The following is a 16,170-nucleotide window of genomic DNA, read 5'->3' as shown; positions in this document are numbered from 1 at the left end:
TGAAATATCTGTCATATAAGTAAACTGAAGCAAAAGTCAAATCTAATAAAAGAGTATTTAATAGTTGATAAAGCCAGGTGTGGTCCCAGCAAGGCTAGGAGGTCCCAGATTCAAGGCTAGCCCAGGGAATTTAGTGAGATCCTGTCTCAAACTAAAAAAATAGAAAGAGCTGTGGACTGGGATATAGTTTAGTGGTAGAGTGTACTGGGTTCAATCTCCAGTACACCCCCCCACCCCCGCCCCGCAAATAGCTAGGAATAAGGCTGAGGGTGTAGCTCAGTGGTAGAGCATATGTCTAGCATGCATGAGATCCAGGGTTTGATCCCTAGCACTGTAAAAAATAAACAACAGCAACAAAACAGTAAATCATACTTTAGTGAGTATTTTCAGCCTGTGGCTCTGTGATGTCTGTCACATCTGCTCAGCTTATGATAGCCCCCAAAGCAGACATGGACAGTATTTAAGTGAATGAGCATGGCTGTATTCAGTAAAATTTTATTTACAAAAACAGGTAGTGTTTCAAATTTGCCCTCTAAACCATAGGTTTTCTGACTTACCATCTTAAACAGTGAATGAGAAAAGTTGAGAGCAAAGAATGTGCAGAGATTTAACTAGGCAAGCCACATTGAACTCAACACAAAGAGAATTGATTGAGTTACTTTTGTTTTTCTTTTTGCAGACCTAGGATTGAACCCAGGACCTTTATGCATGCCAGGCTCTATCACTGAAGTATATCCCCAGCCCTGCTATTTCTTCCCTCCCTCCCTTCCTCTTTTTTCCCTTTCCCCCCATTCCTTTCTTGGATGTTAAATATACTCTACTCCAATCCTTCCGTTCCTTATTTTTTTGTACTGGAGATTGAACTCAGAGGCACTTTACCATTGAGCCACATCCCCACCCCTTTTAATTTTTTACTAAGTTGTTTTGGGCCTTGCTGAGTCTGGCTTTGGCATCTTCCTGCCTCTGCCTCCAGAGTCGCTGGGATTACAGGTGTGCACCACCATACCCAGCTCACCATTAAAATTTTTAAGACAAAAAGATAAGGAAAAATAGAAGTTAGATTATAGTAGGGCATTTTTGATTCAACTCTTCCAGTCCTTGATAGAACAAGAATAGAGAATAGGTTATGACATAGGATATGACACATGAGGTTAATAACATCATAAATGGTGTAACAAACAACATACCATGAAAACAATTATTTTTTTTCATACACCCTTTAGGCCTCCAAAGAAAATTTAGTTAATATAAGAAGCAAAGATATATGTAGATTATAATCCTATTTCTTTTCTAGAATTTAAACAGAAAAGTACAAAAATTTTCCATTTGAAAAAAAAAAACCTCTTTTTTTAAGAAGAATATTTTTAGTTGTAGATGGACACACCACCTTTATTTTATTTATTTAGTTTTTTTATGTGGTGCTGGGGATCAAACCCAGTGCCTCATGCATGCTAAGCAAGCATTCTACCACTGAGCCACAACCCCAGCCCTGAAAAAGACTAACTCTTGGGTCAAAGGAAAAATAAAAAATTAAACCAAATGGTAGAATGTGCTGATAGTCAAAATTCTGTGTATTAATACCTATGGGACATATAGTTAAAGCTGTACTCAAAGGAAAATTCATAGATGTAAATAGAATAATATTAAGCTGGAAAAGAATGCAAATTCAATCCAAGAAATAGAATAAAATAATTGGAAGAAAGTGGAAGGATGGTATTAGCAGAGATAAAAGCAGAAATTGAGGAAGTAGATAAATGAGAGTGCTAATAACTCTAAGATGTTTTTTATTTTTGGTAGACAGTGTTGATAAAAATATTAAGCAGATAAACTAAAGCTCATCATGAACAAAGGGAGAAAAAACAAATATCACATTGTATGTGAACGTACAGTAGGACATGGATATTTAGAAAATTAAATGTAAAAAGTTTACTCTGCTCAACTGGATACAGATAAATTGAAAACAGAAGAGCACTATTAGGCTCAAGCAACCCAAGGAACATAGATAACTGAAATGCTTTTTACATTCTTAAAGAACAGAAAGAGAGGGATGGAGGTGTAAGCTCAGTGGTAGAGTTCTGCCTAGCTCTCAGGAGGCCCTGGGTTAGATCCCCAACACAACCTGTGTGTACACGCACGTAGAAAAAAGAACAGGAAAATTAAAAAATTGTTTTGTAAATTACTTTTTGCAACATTATATTGATATCAATCTGCCAAAACACACAGAAGAAAACTATACCATTCTCAAAATACAAAAATCTTGCTGGGCATAGAGGCACTTGCTTATAATCCCAGCAATTTTGAAGACTGAGGCCAGAGGATCAAAAGTTTGAGGTCAGTCTCAGCAAACTAGTGAGTCCCTAAGCACCTTAGTGAGAATCTGTCTCAAAATAAAAAGGACTGGGGATGTGGCTCAGTGGTTAGCACCCCTGGGTTCAATCCCTGATTACCAAAAAAAAAGATAAAAAGTAAAAAAAAAAAAAAACCAAATCCTAGATATTGGTGTCATTCAACAGCACATTAAAAGAATAAATAATATATGGTAACCAAGTTGGCTTTTCTTATATTTTTCTTTTTTTTTTTTTTTTAAAGAGAGAGTGAGAGAGAGAGAGAGAGAGAGAGATTTTTAATATTTATTTTTTAGTTCTCGGTGGACACAACATCTTTGTTGGTATGTGGTGCTGAGGATCGAACCCGGGTCGCACGCATGCCAGGCGAGCGCGTTACCGCTTGAGCCACATCCCCAGCCCTCTTATATTTTTCTTATATGGAGGTGTTGAACACCATAATTTTAAAAGTGTAAACAGGAAATAAGATTTCCCTAGGTGATGAAAAAATTGGTTAAATTAACCATCAACTTTTACTAAGTTGCTTTGGGCCTTGCTGAGTCTGGCTTCAGCATCTTCCTGCCTCTGCCTCCAGAGTCGCTGGGATTACAGGTGTGCGCCACCATACCCAGCTCACCATTAAAATTTTTAAGACAAAAAGATAAGGAAAAATAGAAGTTAGATTAGTAGGATATTTTTGATTCAACTCTTCCAAATAAAACAAAAACTAAGAAACTTGACAGTATTGGGGGTCTTAACCCAGGGGTGCTTTACCAATGAATTACATTTCTGGTCCCCATCCCCCCCCCTTTTTTTATACTGGGGATTGAACTTGGGTCACTTAACCTCTGAGCTACATCCCCCTGACTTGCTATTTTTTTTTATTTTGAGAGTACCTTTTTAAATTGCTGAGGGTCTTGATAATTGACAGAGGCTGGTCTCCAACTTGTGAACATCCTGCCTCAGTCTCCCAAATTGCTGGGATTACAGGTATTTTTCAGCGTGCCCAGCTCAAAAACCTATTCTTAGTAAGATAGGAATTGTTGGGCTTAGGGATGTAACTCAGCTGGCAGAGTGCTTGCTGTGCATGCACAAGGCCCTGGGTTCAATCCCCAGCACCAATAAATAAATAAATAAATAATAGGAATTGTGGGTTGCTTTTTAAAAAAATTTTTTTTTAGTTGTAGATGGACACAATATCTTTCTTTATTTTTATGTGGTGCTGAAGATCGGACCCAGAGTCTCACATGTGCGAGACAAGTGCTGAACCACTGAACCACAACCCCAGCCCCTGTGGTTTACTTTTTTTCTTTTCTTTGTTTGGTGCTTGAGATTGACCCAGGGCCTAGCATGTGCTAAGCATACACTTTGCCATGGAACTACAAATATGGAATATGTGTTGTGATGTGATGCAAGTTAGCATTATTTCTAATGAAGCAGTTATTTAAATTTAGGAGTTAACAGTGTTGCTGCCACTGTCGTCATTATTATCATCATCATGATTATTATTTGTTGTACTGGGTATTAAACCCAGTGGTGCTCTATCATTGAGCTACATCCATGACTCTTTTATTTTTTTAGTTTGTGACAGAGTCTCACTGAGTCTCTGCCTCAGCCTCCAGAGTACCTGGGATCACAGGTGTGTGACATTATGCACAGCTTTGCTATTATTGCTTAACATTTTTTCTAGTGGTTCTAGCTAATTGAGTTATGGGAGAATATATGCTTAAAAAACTGGAAAGAAAGATGAAATCCTCAATTTTTAAATTCTTTTTTAAAAATATCTTTATTTTAATTTTTATGTGGTGCTGGGAATCGAACGCCAGGCAGGCGCTCTACCACTGAGCCACATCCCCAGCCCGAAATCCTCAATTTTGATTGCATAGCTAGAAAATTTCATAGTAAAATGTAAGCATTGCCTTTCATATCCCTCCATTCTTGCCCTTAGACTTATGTGATTTGTAAAATATTCTTCTACATACCAACACACAGGTTTGTTTCTTTTTTAAAAATTATTTTTTTAGTTGTAGATGATGCAATATCTTTATTTTGTTTATTTATTTTTATGTGGTGCCGAGGATTGACCCAGGGTCTTATGAGCACCAGACAAGCGCTCTACCAAAGAGCTACAATCCCAGCCCTCTTTCTTTCTTTCTTTTTTTTCTATAAAGGTAATCAAACAGATTCTGTAAATGACTTTTTCAAAAAAAAGTTTTTTATTTGTTTTAATTAGTTATACATGAGAGTAGATTGAAGCAGGAGGCATCACAATACTAGACCTTAAACTATACTACAGAGCCTTAGTAACAAAAATGGTGATATTGGCACCAAAACAGACATGTACACCAGTAGTACAAATAGAAGACAAAGAGACAAACCCACATAAATACAGCTATCGTGCTAGACAGAGGCGCCAAAAACATTTAGTAGAGAAAAACTAGCCTATTCAATAAATAGTGCTGGGAAAATTGGAAATCCACATGTAACAAAATGAAACTAAACCCCTATCTCTCACCCTGCACAAAACTCAAAGTGGATCAAAGACTTAGGCAACAGAAACCCTGTGCCTAATAGAAGAAAAAATAGGCCCAAATCTTCACCATGTTGGCTTAGGATTTGACTTCTTTAACAAGTCTCCTAAAGTGCAAGAAGTAAAATCAAGAATCAATAAATGGGACAGCTTCAAACTAAAAAGCTTCTTCTCAGCAAAGGCAACAATCAATAAGTGAAGAGAGCCAGCAGAATGGGAGAAAATCTTTACCACATGCACCTCAGATAGCGCATTAATCTCCAGGATATATAAAGAACTCAGAAAACACCCCCAAACAAAACAACCCAATCAATAAATGGGCTAAGGAACTGTATATAACTTTTTAAGCTTAATTGTACCTAGGGTATTTTTTCACTGAAGTTCATACACACTTACTTGAACTAATTTGTGAAAGACTTTGCCAGGTAGATGAGTAGTTTAAGAGAGTATAAGAATGAAAAACTGCCTGGGTTGCTTTGACATATTTCCTGTCCTAACTATTCAGACCTTTAGGAAAGCTAAATGAATTTGTAGTCCAACTCTTGCATCCCAATAAGGTGGAAAGGAAAAGCTCTAATTTTTGTTTCATATTGATGTTATTAGATTTACTTAGTAATTTGAGTGATTTGTTAATATTGCATGTTTTTTTAATCTATTAAAGTTATCGAAATGTTTCTTAAGGAGAATACAAATATGCTACCATTATCACTAGTAGGTGAAATTAGTAATATAAGAATTAACATTTATGGGCCGGGGTTGTGGCTCAGTAGAGCACTTGCCTATCATGTGTGAGGCATTGGATTCGATCCCTGGCACCATATAAAAATGAAAACAAATAAAATAAAGGTATTGTGTTCATAAAAAATATTTTTTAAAATGTTTCTTAAAAAAGAATTAACATTTGTGAATAATAACTTAAATTTATCCAGCACTTACCATATGCTAGGCATGATCCTTACTGTTACATGCTTTGTATCATTTGATCCTTAGAACAACAGTGATAACATCTCCTATTATTCCTATTTTACAGATGAGAAAACTGAGATTCAGAGAGGTTAAATGATTTGTTCAAGATAACACAGTAAGTGTTAGATTTGGGGCTCAAGTATTTATGTTTCTTGTCATTTGCTGGTATAAGGAATGTTTCATTCAACCTTTTTTCTTTTGTTTTTATTTTTTTAGCACTAAGGGTTGAAACCAGGGCTTTGCACATGATAAGAACATACACTTTACCACTGAGTTTCACCCTAGCTCCATGTTCAGATTCTGAATGAAAGGGTATTTCCCAAGTGTTCCTGTAGCTGGTATCTTAAGCTGTTCCATCAGTTTTGGGAGGATGGGTTGGACTGCATCAGCTCTCAGAGACACTGACTTTGCAAAATAGGTTTGAGTTTCATTGTTGTGGACTCCTATGGGGTTGTGTAATAGCTACCCTTTTGGGGGCAGAAGGGTATAGGCAAAGGCAAAGGTCTTTTGGGTATAGAAAGGTAGTCAGTATTGTAAAATTCCCTTCCATTTTCTAATGGAATCTCAGAAGGCTTAAGCAATGATTATTATCCTACTTCCAGTAATTAGAAGCACCAGGTGGGGTGGAGTGCTGGATGATATAAGTGTGGTTGGATGACTAGGCTTTGTGTTGAAAAAGCTTAGAGTTTAGATGTTATAGTGTGGTGGAGTATTAGAAGGAAAATAAAATTTTTTAAAAATTTTACTTTTTATTAGAGCATTATAATTATATGTAGTATTTGGATTCCTTTTGACAAGATTATTCCCATCCCTCCTTCCTATTTTATATTTTATTTGCTCTATTTTTATGTTTCATAAACATTTGTTACAAATTGGCAAATATTTTGTTAACATAAGAAAAAAGGTAGAGACTGGCTGTGGCTCCATGGTAGTGTGCTTACCCAGCATGTGAGAGGCACTGGGTTCGATCCTTAGCACCACATAAAAATAAATAAATAAAATAAAGATACTGTGTCTATCTACAACTAAAAATTTAAAAAGAAGAAGAAGAAGAAGAAAGAAAGAAAAAGAAGAGAAAAAAATGTAGAATTTCTGAGAGAGGTTTTAGGTCTATAGTTATTCCATTGGCCCAGTAAAGGGATTTGGTTTTCTAAAAATACAAGTACATAAACACCTGTAAAAAGACCTGTACTGGTGACAGTTCATTTGGTGGAGGAGTTCTGCTTTAAGGTATTTGCAAAACTTAACCTGAGTAAATGTTGTTTAGTTCCATTTTGAGAGATAAGATAGCATATTTTATAATGTCTTTTTTTTTTTTTTCCTATTTGACCACATTAATGAGATGTTGGAGTATAAGGAAGAATCCATTACATTAGGAAGGGTGATAGTGACATATTTTATAACCTGGATGAACTAGCTTTGCTTATTTCTACTTGTTAACTAGGCTTTTGATGTTTTTATAGACAGTTTGCTTCATCTCGATTCAGCAGCGTTCCAAACTGTGGTATCCTTGGGGTTTTCTTAACATTGCTATGGTGCAGAAGATTTAAAATCAGGTATGGCTGTGAGGCCAAAGTTCCTCAGTGAAATTCTCAATTTAAATCTACCTTGTGCTCTCTGATTGATCATTTGGGTTTCTTTTTTTGTGGTGGCCCTTTAGCTGATGTTCACAAGGAATAGAGTCACGTGATGTATGAAGGGAAACATATACACTTCTCTGAGGTTGACAATAAGCCCTTGTGCTCGTATAGCCCCAAACTGTGCAAGCAGCGGCGTCTCAACGGCTACGCTTTCTGTATCAGACACGTTCTGGAGGACAAGACTGCCCCCTTCAAGCAATGTGAATATGTGGCCAAGTACAACAGCCAGCGCTGCACCAACCCCATCCCCAAATCAGAGGATCGTAGGTAAGCAGTCAGTCCTTGATTTCAAGGGTAAGCTTGCCTCCTTGTCTTCTGTCTTCTCTTTTTTCCTTTCTCGCCCTTTAAGTGTGGTGAATTTAAATGTTGAGTTCTGGGGGAATCCAAATAAACTTGGGAATACTTCTTAAAAGATTGAAATTTCTTTTAAACAGAGTAGTAAGTTTGAGGAATTATTTTAAAAATATGTGCAAGTGTTTTCTTTTTTATTCATTTCATAGACTTGTAGAATTTTGTTTTTAAATTATTTGCCCCGAAAATTTCTGCTTGGCTTCTTGGTACTAGTTTACTTGGTTTGTGTCCTTATAAAGTATTCCCGTCTTTTCTACTTAGTTTTATCCATCTGCCTAGAGAAAGAAACTATAGGAAATAACTGTAATAATTTATAATAATTTGGGTGTTTTTAAATATATGCATGAAAGATAGTGAAGGATATGTTAATTAAATATATGTAATTAAATCCTAATTAAGGGTTGGGGTTGTGGCTCAGCGGTAGAGCACTTGCTTAGCTATGTAAGGCCCTGGGTTCTATCCTCAGCACCACATATAAATAAATAAAATAAAGGTATTGTGTCCAACTGCAACTAAAAACTAAATATTTTTTTAAAAAAATTCTAATTAAAAGAGGATTTAAAATAGTATTCAAAATATTTAGAAGATTTACTTCCTAAACAGACTACTAAGTTTTGGCATTGTCTTATATATAATTTTGACTTTTTTTGGTCAAAAAGGGTTCCAAATACATTTTGTTTACCATAATTTAAACACTTTTTGCTTTATGGGTAGGCTAAAGTGTGGAAGTTATTTTGAAAGGAGTTAAGACCCATTGTCTTTCATAGTCTTAAGAAAATTTATGCTTTCAGATATAATCTCTTCTTCATGTATCTTTTTCTTTAGTTCTCCAGAAACCATTCTTATCATTGTGGAACATGACACAGGGATGTATGCTTGTTTTCCCGAAGTTTTAGATAGTTATCTTTAGGTATAAGAGTTGAAACTTTTACTTCCATCTTAGATCATGCGTGCACACCCATACACCCACACACCCTCACACTCTCACCCACAATTGTATACATAAGCAAATGCTACCAGTATACATTAGTTGAAAAAGAGAGACGTGTTTTTTTATGTCATAGTAAATACTGTTTTTTAATTTTTTCGTGTGAAATAATTTGTGTTGGTAGAGATCCAACCAAAATGAGAATATATATAATGTGGTGATTTGGGAGTACCCTACTAGAATTTCTAATGAGCATTAAGGCTTCAAATAACAATACCTGAAAGTTAGAAACAGCTGCTTAGTGAGGCAAGAAATAAAATTTTAATCTCAGATGAGAAAGGGACCTGTATATTAGGCTAAACATATCTATCTAGTGGGTTTTAGCTCACTGAAAATAATAATTTCTTACCCCTGCTCTCTTTTAACAGCCCAATTTCTAAGCTTGGAGTAATTTCTTCAAGCTCCATTGTAAATACATTTCTATAATTTTGTCTTAAATTCAGTTTATCACAATTGCAATTGTCAGCCTTGGATTTCTTCTGGTTTTTTTTTTTTTTTTTTTTTTTGTCCCTATTTGTGCTAAAGCATGTATTATCTTGATAGTTAACAGTAAGCCTGAAGAAAGAGTCCTGAATTTCTTTAAAATTTTAATTCTGAAGTATTTGTCTTCATCTTTGTCTTCAAAGTAATTTCTTCTTTTGAGGAAAGGATAAGGGAAAGAAGTTTTTTGTGTTTCTGTGTTAAGAGAAGCTATGCAAGAAATAACAAGTTATACTTATTTTTTTCAAAATTGTTTTATGACCACATCAATGAAAATTATAGGAATTTTTTTGTTTCAGCACTGGGGATTTTTTTTTTTTAAGCACTGGGGAATTGAACCCAGGGCTTTGTGCATGCTAGGCAAGTACTCTTCCACAGGTACATCTCGCCCTCGGTATTTTTGTTGCTTGTAGGGTTGCCTGAAAATAAATTAAAGTGAAGTCAAAAGAGGTAATGTTATTATTTTTTTTTTTCAGTTGTAGATGCACACAATACCTTTGTTTTGTTTATTTATTTTTTTATGTGGTGCTGAGGATAGAACTCAGTGCCTCACACATGCTAGGAAAGCACACTACCACTGAGCCACAACTCCACCCCAAAAGAGGTGATATTCTTGTTACCTCAATAAATCCAGGTTGAATTCATGTTAATATGTTTAAACCTATATATGTTTAAATATATATATATGTTGATATATATATATATATATTTATTTTTAATAGCTTAATTAAGATGTGATTCACATACCATACAGTTCATTCATTCAAAGGGTACTAGTCAGTAGTTTTTACTACGACACAAGACTACACAGCTATCATCATAATCGAATTTTAGAACATATTTATTATCCCCAAAGAAACCCTGACTCCATTAGCAGTCATTTCCAGGTGGTGGTTCTTTTAGACTGAAAATTTAAATCTATATACTTATTTTAAATGTTGTTCCCATAACTAAGTTACTATAGTCTAGTTATAAAGAATTTTTCCACTTAAAAGAAGCAGAGTTTAAAAAAATATATATATATGTTTATACTTTTATTTTCTTTCTTTATTTTTATGTGGTGCTGAGGATCGAACCCAGGGCTTAGCACATGCTAAGCAAGCAGTCTACTGCTGAGCCACAACCCCAGCCCCAAGAAGCAGAGTTTTTAAGAGTCCAGACTATTTGTTGTGGGTGGTGGTGTTGTCCCAGTATCTAGAATCAAGGGTGCTGAGAGGGAAGGCTGCCTCTGTCAATGAGCCTCATTCTAGTCAGTAGCACAGAGCAGCCTCATTTACCAGCTGGGGTTGTCCACATATAAATGAGCAGAGAAGTTTGATTTCTAAACTAAAAAAACAAAACCCCAAAAAACTACATCATTGTTCCTCCCTAAAAAGCTAATAAGCTTTTGTTAATTATAGAATTGAGTTGAAAACAACAAAAACCATTTACTCTCTTAAATTATAATTATTAGTGCTTATTAATGATGCCAAATTATACAAAATTTGGTATGACATTCTTTAATATTTTTTAGTTGTTGATGAACCTTATTTTATTCATTTATTTACATGTGGTGCTGAGAATCAAACCCAATGCCTCTCACAGGTGAGGCAAGCGCTCTACCATTGAGCCACAACCCCAGCCCCTGGATGACATTCTTATATATACATATAATGTACTAAATCATGTTATTTTCCCTATTTGCTCTTTTACCCCTTCCCGATGGTCCCCTTCTCCTCTGTCCCGCCAATTAAATTTTTTTTTAGGTATATATTTTTTAATTGTAGATGGACTCAGTACCTTTATTTTATTTATTTATTTTTATGTGGTGCTGGGGCTTGAACCCAGTGCCTCACACATGCTAGGCAAGTGCTTTACCACTGAGCTACAGCCCCAAACCCCTATTTAAATTTTTTTTTTTTGGTACCAGGTATTGAACCCAGGGGCACTTAACCACATACCACCCCCCTGCCTTTTTTTTTTTTTTTTTTAAGTATTTTATTTAGAGACAGGGTCTCACTGAATTACTTAGAGCCTTGCTAAGTTGGTAAAGCTGGCTTTGAACTGGGAGTCCTCCTGCCTCAGCCTCCTGAGCCACTGGGATTACAGGCATTTGCCACTGTACCTACCTGTACCCCTTCCCCACTGTTTAAGTTTTACTAAATTGTTTTATTGTTTTTCACTTTTTGGTTAATGTAGTTTTCCTAATATTCCTTTCCTTGCTGGCTACAGCCTTTTTCTTTCTTTCTTTTTTTTTTTTTTTTAATAACGAGGAGTGCATTACCACTGATCCATATCCCCACCTCTTTTCAATTTTTATTTAGAGACAGGATCTCACTAAGTAACTGAGGCTGGCTTTGAACTTGGATCTTCTTGCCTCCTCCCAAATCTCTGGGATTACAGGTGTGCACTACCATGCCTGGCTGCTGGCTACAGCTTTCTGAATCTCTTTTATTTAAGGTATATGTGGTACCTAGCACAAATCTGCTAGTTGGACTTGGAGGTATCATCTGTATTTCAAAAGAATAGGTTCCATTTTCAAATAACTTGAAGATTTCATGCTTGGTCAAAGAGGACAACCTTGGTCAAAGATACACAAGTAGATGCAGTCTCCTGCTAGAACCTCCAAGCAAGCTCTCAGATAACTTGGAGAAACACTGCCAGACGGGTACACATCCGTTTTGGAACTTCTTAGTGCATATTATACAAAATGTTTTGAGAAAAATTTCAGAAGAAACAAGCAACAACAAAATCAATGTCTAATTTTGTTTAAGCCAGCAATTTTCAAATTTTCTTAAGCATGGAATACTGTTTTTATGTATACTAAGTAAATATACTGAGTAAATATTCATAAGTGAAACTGTGTGAATAATGTGAGTTTAGAGGTGAAATATTCTGTTGATTAAAAGCCTCCATGAGTTTTTAGAGTGATTAATTGGTGTATCATGTCTTCTACTTTCTCATTATGTAACAAGACTCTATCCTTTCCTAATATATGTATTTTTAATTTTATGTTTTATTCTTTTAATGTCTTAAAAATGACATTTACATTGCAAAGATAGCCTGCTCATTGTTGAAGATGAATGAGACATGAGCTTTGATTTTAGTTCAAGTCTCAAATATGTCACTTTCCAAATGGAAAATGGTTTGGGCAAGTTCATGAAGCTTAGTTTCCTAATCTGTATGAAGTGCATTATATTCGTGCCTACTGATATTAGAGGAGATAGTCCAAGTTCTTATATTTTTTTTATTGAGAAACTCATTCCACCTACAATTCCATTAACCAGTTTTTTTCTCTTATTTTATTCTGTTCTCATGTTATTCTCTCTCTGTCTCTCTCTGTATAAAGCACACAGTGAACCCTTAAACCCTTCATATTCTTGAGAGTTATGACATAAGCATCTGGATGCTTCTCTATGAATCTCCTAAAGTAAATACTTAAATGGTATTGGAATATATATTTTTGTCCATAAAAGAATTTTAAATGATCCTTCAGACTCTGAATGAAGAACAACAAATCATGTGATAAGCAGTGGTCTAGTTATTATCAGGGCCCTCACTAGATGACTGACTTGCCTCTGTCTGGCCAACTCTGCTCATATTCAGTTTGCATATTTGCCTCAGCAGAATCATGCAGACTTTGAGGAATGCTTGAGAGTTGTGAAAGTTATGTATTAAATCAATGAAGATCAAGAGTTACTATAGTCATGAAATTTTTAACCTATAGGATTCACATTGTATAATATGTAATTTTTATATTCTTCATATGTTTCATGCACATTTTCCCATATACTTTTAAAGGTACTGCAACAGCCACTTGCAGGTACTTGGCTTTATCCCGAAAAAAGAGAGGAAGAAAAAGAATGATCCTATAGATGAGGTGAAAGTCAGGCACCAGATGGATACCATGGCCTTTAGCTTGACAGTGCCCACGCTGGCCTTGAAGATGCCCAATGGACTGGATGGAATGTCCCTCTCTCCACCTGGGGCAAGGGTCCCTCTCCACTACCTGGAAACTGAGTTGGAAGACCCATTTGCTTTCAACGAGGAAGATGATGATCTGAAGAAAGGGGCAACTGTGAGAAAGAAGTTGCAGAGCAAATTGGCCCAGAATCGGCAGCGCCAGAGAGAGACAGAGATTTTAAAAGTTCGACAAGAGCACTTTAGTCCCCCTCCTGCACCTTCCCAGCAGCAGCCTCCGCAGCAGCACTCCCAACTGTCACCTTTATCCACTTTAAAACCTCCAGCGCCGCCGCAGGGTTCTGTCTGCAAGTCACCTCAACCTCAGAACACCAGCCTACCAATGCAGGGAGTGGCCCCCACCACACACACTATAGCACAAGCAAGGCAGTTGTCTCACAAGAGGCCTCTGCCCTTCCTGCCATCCAGTAGGGCTCCCGTCGTGGACCCCCCCAGGACTGACCGGGTCCTTATGAAAGCCACAGCCTTCTCTCCACACTTCTCTTGTATAAGTCAGCTGCAGAGACTGGTGAAACTGTGCACACAAAAACATCAGTTGGATACTGATCTGTTTCCCCACTTAGGTGAGTTTTTGGTTTTACCATATCATATATGTATAGATAAACACATTCTGTCACAGCTACCACATAAATGATAGGGCTAGAATACCTACCTTTACAGAGTGATGCTCTGGATGCTTCTTTTTAAGCTTGAGGAGATGAGTGTTTCTGTGTTGCCCAGGCTGGCCTCAAACTCCTGGGCCCAAGTGCTCCTCTGCCTCAACCTCCCGAGTTGCTGGGATTATCAGAACTCTCTGTGTCTTATTGTAGGATTTTAGAATATCAATAGCATTGCTAATATTTGCCAATAGCAGGGGGAAAAAAAACCACAAAGCTTCATTTAAAAAAAAATTCACAAGACAATACCTGTGTATGGTTGGAAAGTGAGAAAAATACAGATAAAACATCTTTTTCTAATTTAAAGGTTTTTTTGTATTTACTATTAATAGTTGGGTTTATTTGTTTTGTTTTTGATTATTTAAACCTTTTTGAATGTGATATGAACTATTATTCTAACTTCAGGAAAAATTCTTTTGCATGATGTGGGTAGCAGTAAAAATATGAACAAAGGACATGAATAGAAGAACAAATATTAATGGTCAATAAACAAACAAAATTCCCCATTGGAGTCAGGGTAATATAGATTAAAACAATTAATTACCAGATTGACAAAAATTATACTCAATGTTGCTAAGGGTATTGTGTCATACTTTTTTTTTTGGTACCGGGGGTTGAATCCAGGGGCATTTTACCACTGAGCCATATTCCCAGCCCATTTATTTATTTATTTATCTATCTATCTATCTATTTTTATATATATATATATATATTTTTTTTGTTGTTGTTGTTGTTGTTGTTGTTTTTGATAGACCTTTATTTATTTTACATGGTGCTGAGAATCAAACCCAGTGCCTCACACATGCCAGGCAAGTGCTCTACCGCTGAGCCACAACCCCAGCCCTTATTTTTTATTTTGAGACAGGGTCTTGCTAAATTGCTAAATTTCTGAGGCTGGCTTTTAACTTGGAATCCTCCTACCTCAGCCTCCCAAGTCATTGGGATTACAGGCATGTGCCACTGCACCCTGCCTGTATCTCATACTTTGTTGATGAGTAATGTAGAATACCTTTAAAAATATATATTGGGGCTGGGATTGTGGCTCAGCGGTAGAGCGCTTGCCTAGCACAGGCAGGACCCGGGTTTGATCCTCAGCACCACATAAAAATAAAGGCGTTGTGTTGTGTCCATCTACACCTAAAATATAAATATTAAAAAAAATATACACACACAATTATTGATAGCCAACAAATTCCCTTTTGGGACTTGTATTAGTTAGCTTTTCATCACTGTGACCACAGTACCTGACAAAAATTTACAGGAGGAAAAGTTTATTTTGGGGTCAGGGATTCAGAGGTTCAGTTCATGGTCAGCTAACTTTATTGCTCTGGGCCTGAAATGAGGCAGAGCATCATGGCAGAAAGGGCATGGTAGAGGAAAGCTGTCACTACATGGTAGCCAGGAAGCAGAGAGGGAGAGCTAGGGACTAGATACAGTTCCCAAGGGCATGCCCCAGTGACCTACATGCTTAAGCAGTGCCCCATTGGCCTACAGTTACTACCCAGTAATCCATTCAAATCATTATTCCATCAAATGGATTAATCCACTAATGAGGTTATAGCTTTCAAAATCCTGTCTTCACCTCTTAACATTGCTACATTTCCTAACGTGAGCTTTTCAGGGGACAATTCATATTCAGACCATCACTGGTCTCTACTCTATGAATAACATGTCCTATCTAATAATCTGTGTGTGAAAATGGTTTTTTATTACAGCTTTGCTTACAACATTAAAAATCTGTAAATATCTTGAGTAACTGACAGGAAACCTTGATAAATTATTGTACACACAAGTGTTAAATAAGCAGCTATTTAAAAGAATTGAATGAAATGTATATGTTTTGACCAGGATGTGCCCAGGATTTATCAGGTGGAAAAAAAATCAAGAGATGTTCTTTGTTACTCTGTTCATGTGCTTTGTTTATTTTTACAAAAACAAAGGACATCATTATATTTATTGATTAAGTATGTGGATAGATATTTGCTTATTTGGTGTTTGCATAGATAGGAAAAAGTGTAAAAGGATATATGCTTCTGGGCTGTTAACATTGGCTCTTACAGGGAGACTGGAATTGGGCAGGATGTGTTTTATGGGAAAAGGGAGTGGTAGCTTTTCTTGTGTAGCTTATATTGTTTCATATATTGTTAACACTGAGCCAGGGGTGGTGGCACAGGTCTGTAATCCTAGTGGCTCAGGCTGAGGAAGGAGGATCACAAGTTCAAAGCCAGCCTCAGCAACTTAGTGAGACCCTGTCTCAAAATCAAAGTACAAAAAG

The 16,170-nt window shown here is 36.4% G+C and overlaps 1 protein-coding gene across 13 annotated transcripts in view; it reads left to right on the top strand.

Moving 5' to 3' along the window:
* The window catches only part of Ino80d (INO80 complex subunit D), a 70,537-nt gene that overhangs the window by 13,078 nt on the left and 41,289 nt on the right, over window positions 1-16,170 (top strand). For 9 of the 13 annotated variants that reach the window (XM_078017888.1, XM_078017893.1, XM_078017887.1 and 6 more), the window contains 4 exons: window positions 5,885-5,935; window positions 7,284-7,376; window positions 7,481-7,727; window positions 13,060-13,802. In XM_078017888.1, coding sequence (XP_077874014.1) covers window positions 7,510-7,727; window positions 13,060-13,802 — 961 coding nt within the window. In that variant the 5' untranslated portion in view covers window positions 5,885-5,935; window positions 7,284-7,376; window positions 7,481-7,509. Of the gene's footprint in view, window positions 1-3,905; window positions 3,964-5,884; window positions 5,936-7,283; window positions 7,377-7,480; window positions 7,728-13,059; window positions 13,803-16,170 lie in introns of all 13 variants that reach the window. The other 4 variants (XM_078017892.1, XM_078017889.1, XM_021733118.3 and 1 more) reach the window with 2 other exon arrangements.

Source organism: Ictidomys tridecemlineatus, chromosome 7 (genome assembly GCF_052094955.1).
Source record: "Ictidomys tridecemlineatus isolate mIctTri1 chromosome 7, mIctTri1.hap1, whole genome shotgun sequence".
NCBI classification, from domain to species: Eukaryota; Metazoa; Chordata; class Mammalia; order Rodentia; family Sciuridae; genus Ictidomys; species Ictidomys tridecemlineatus.
Note: the sequence above shows the minus strand (reverse complement) of the source record. Positions and strands in the feature narration are given on the sequence as shown.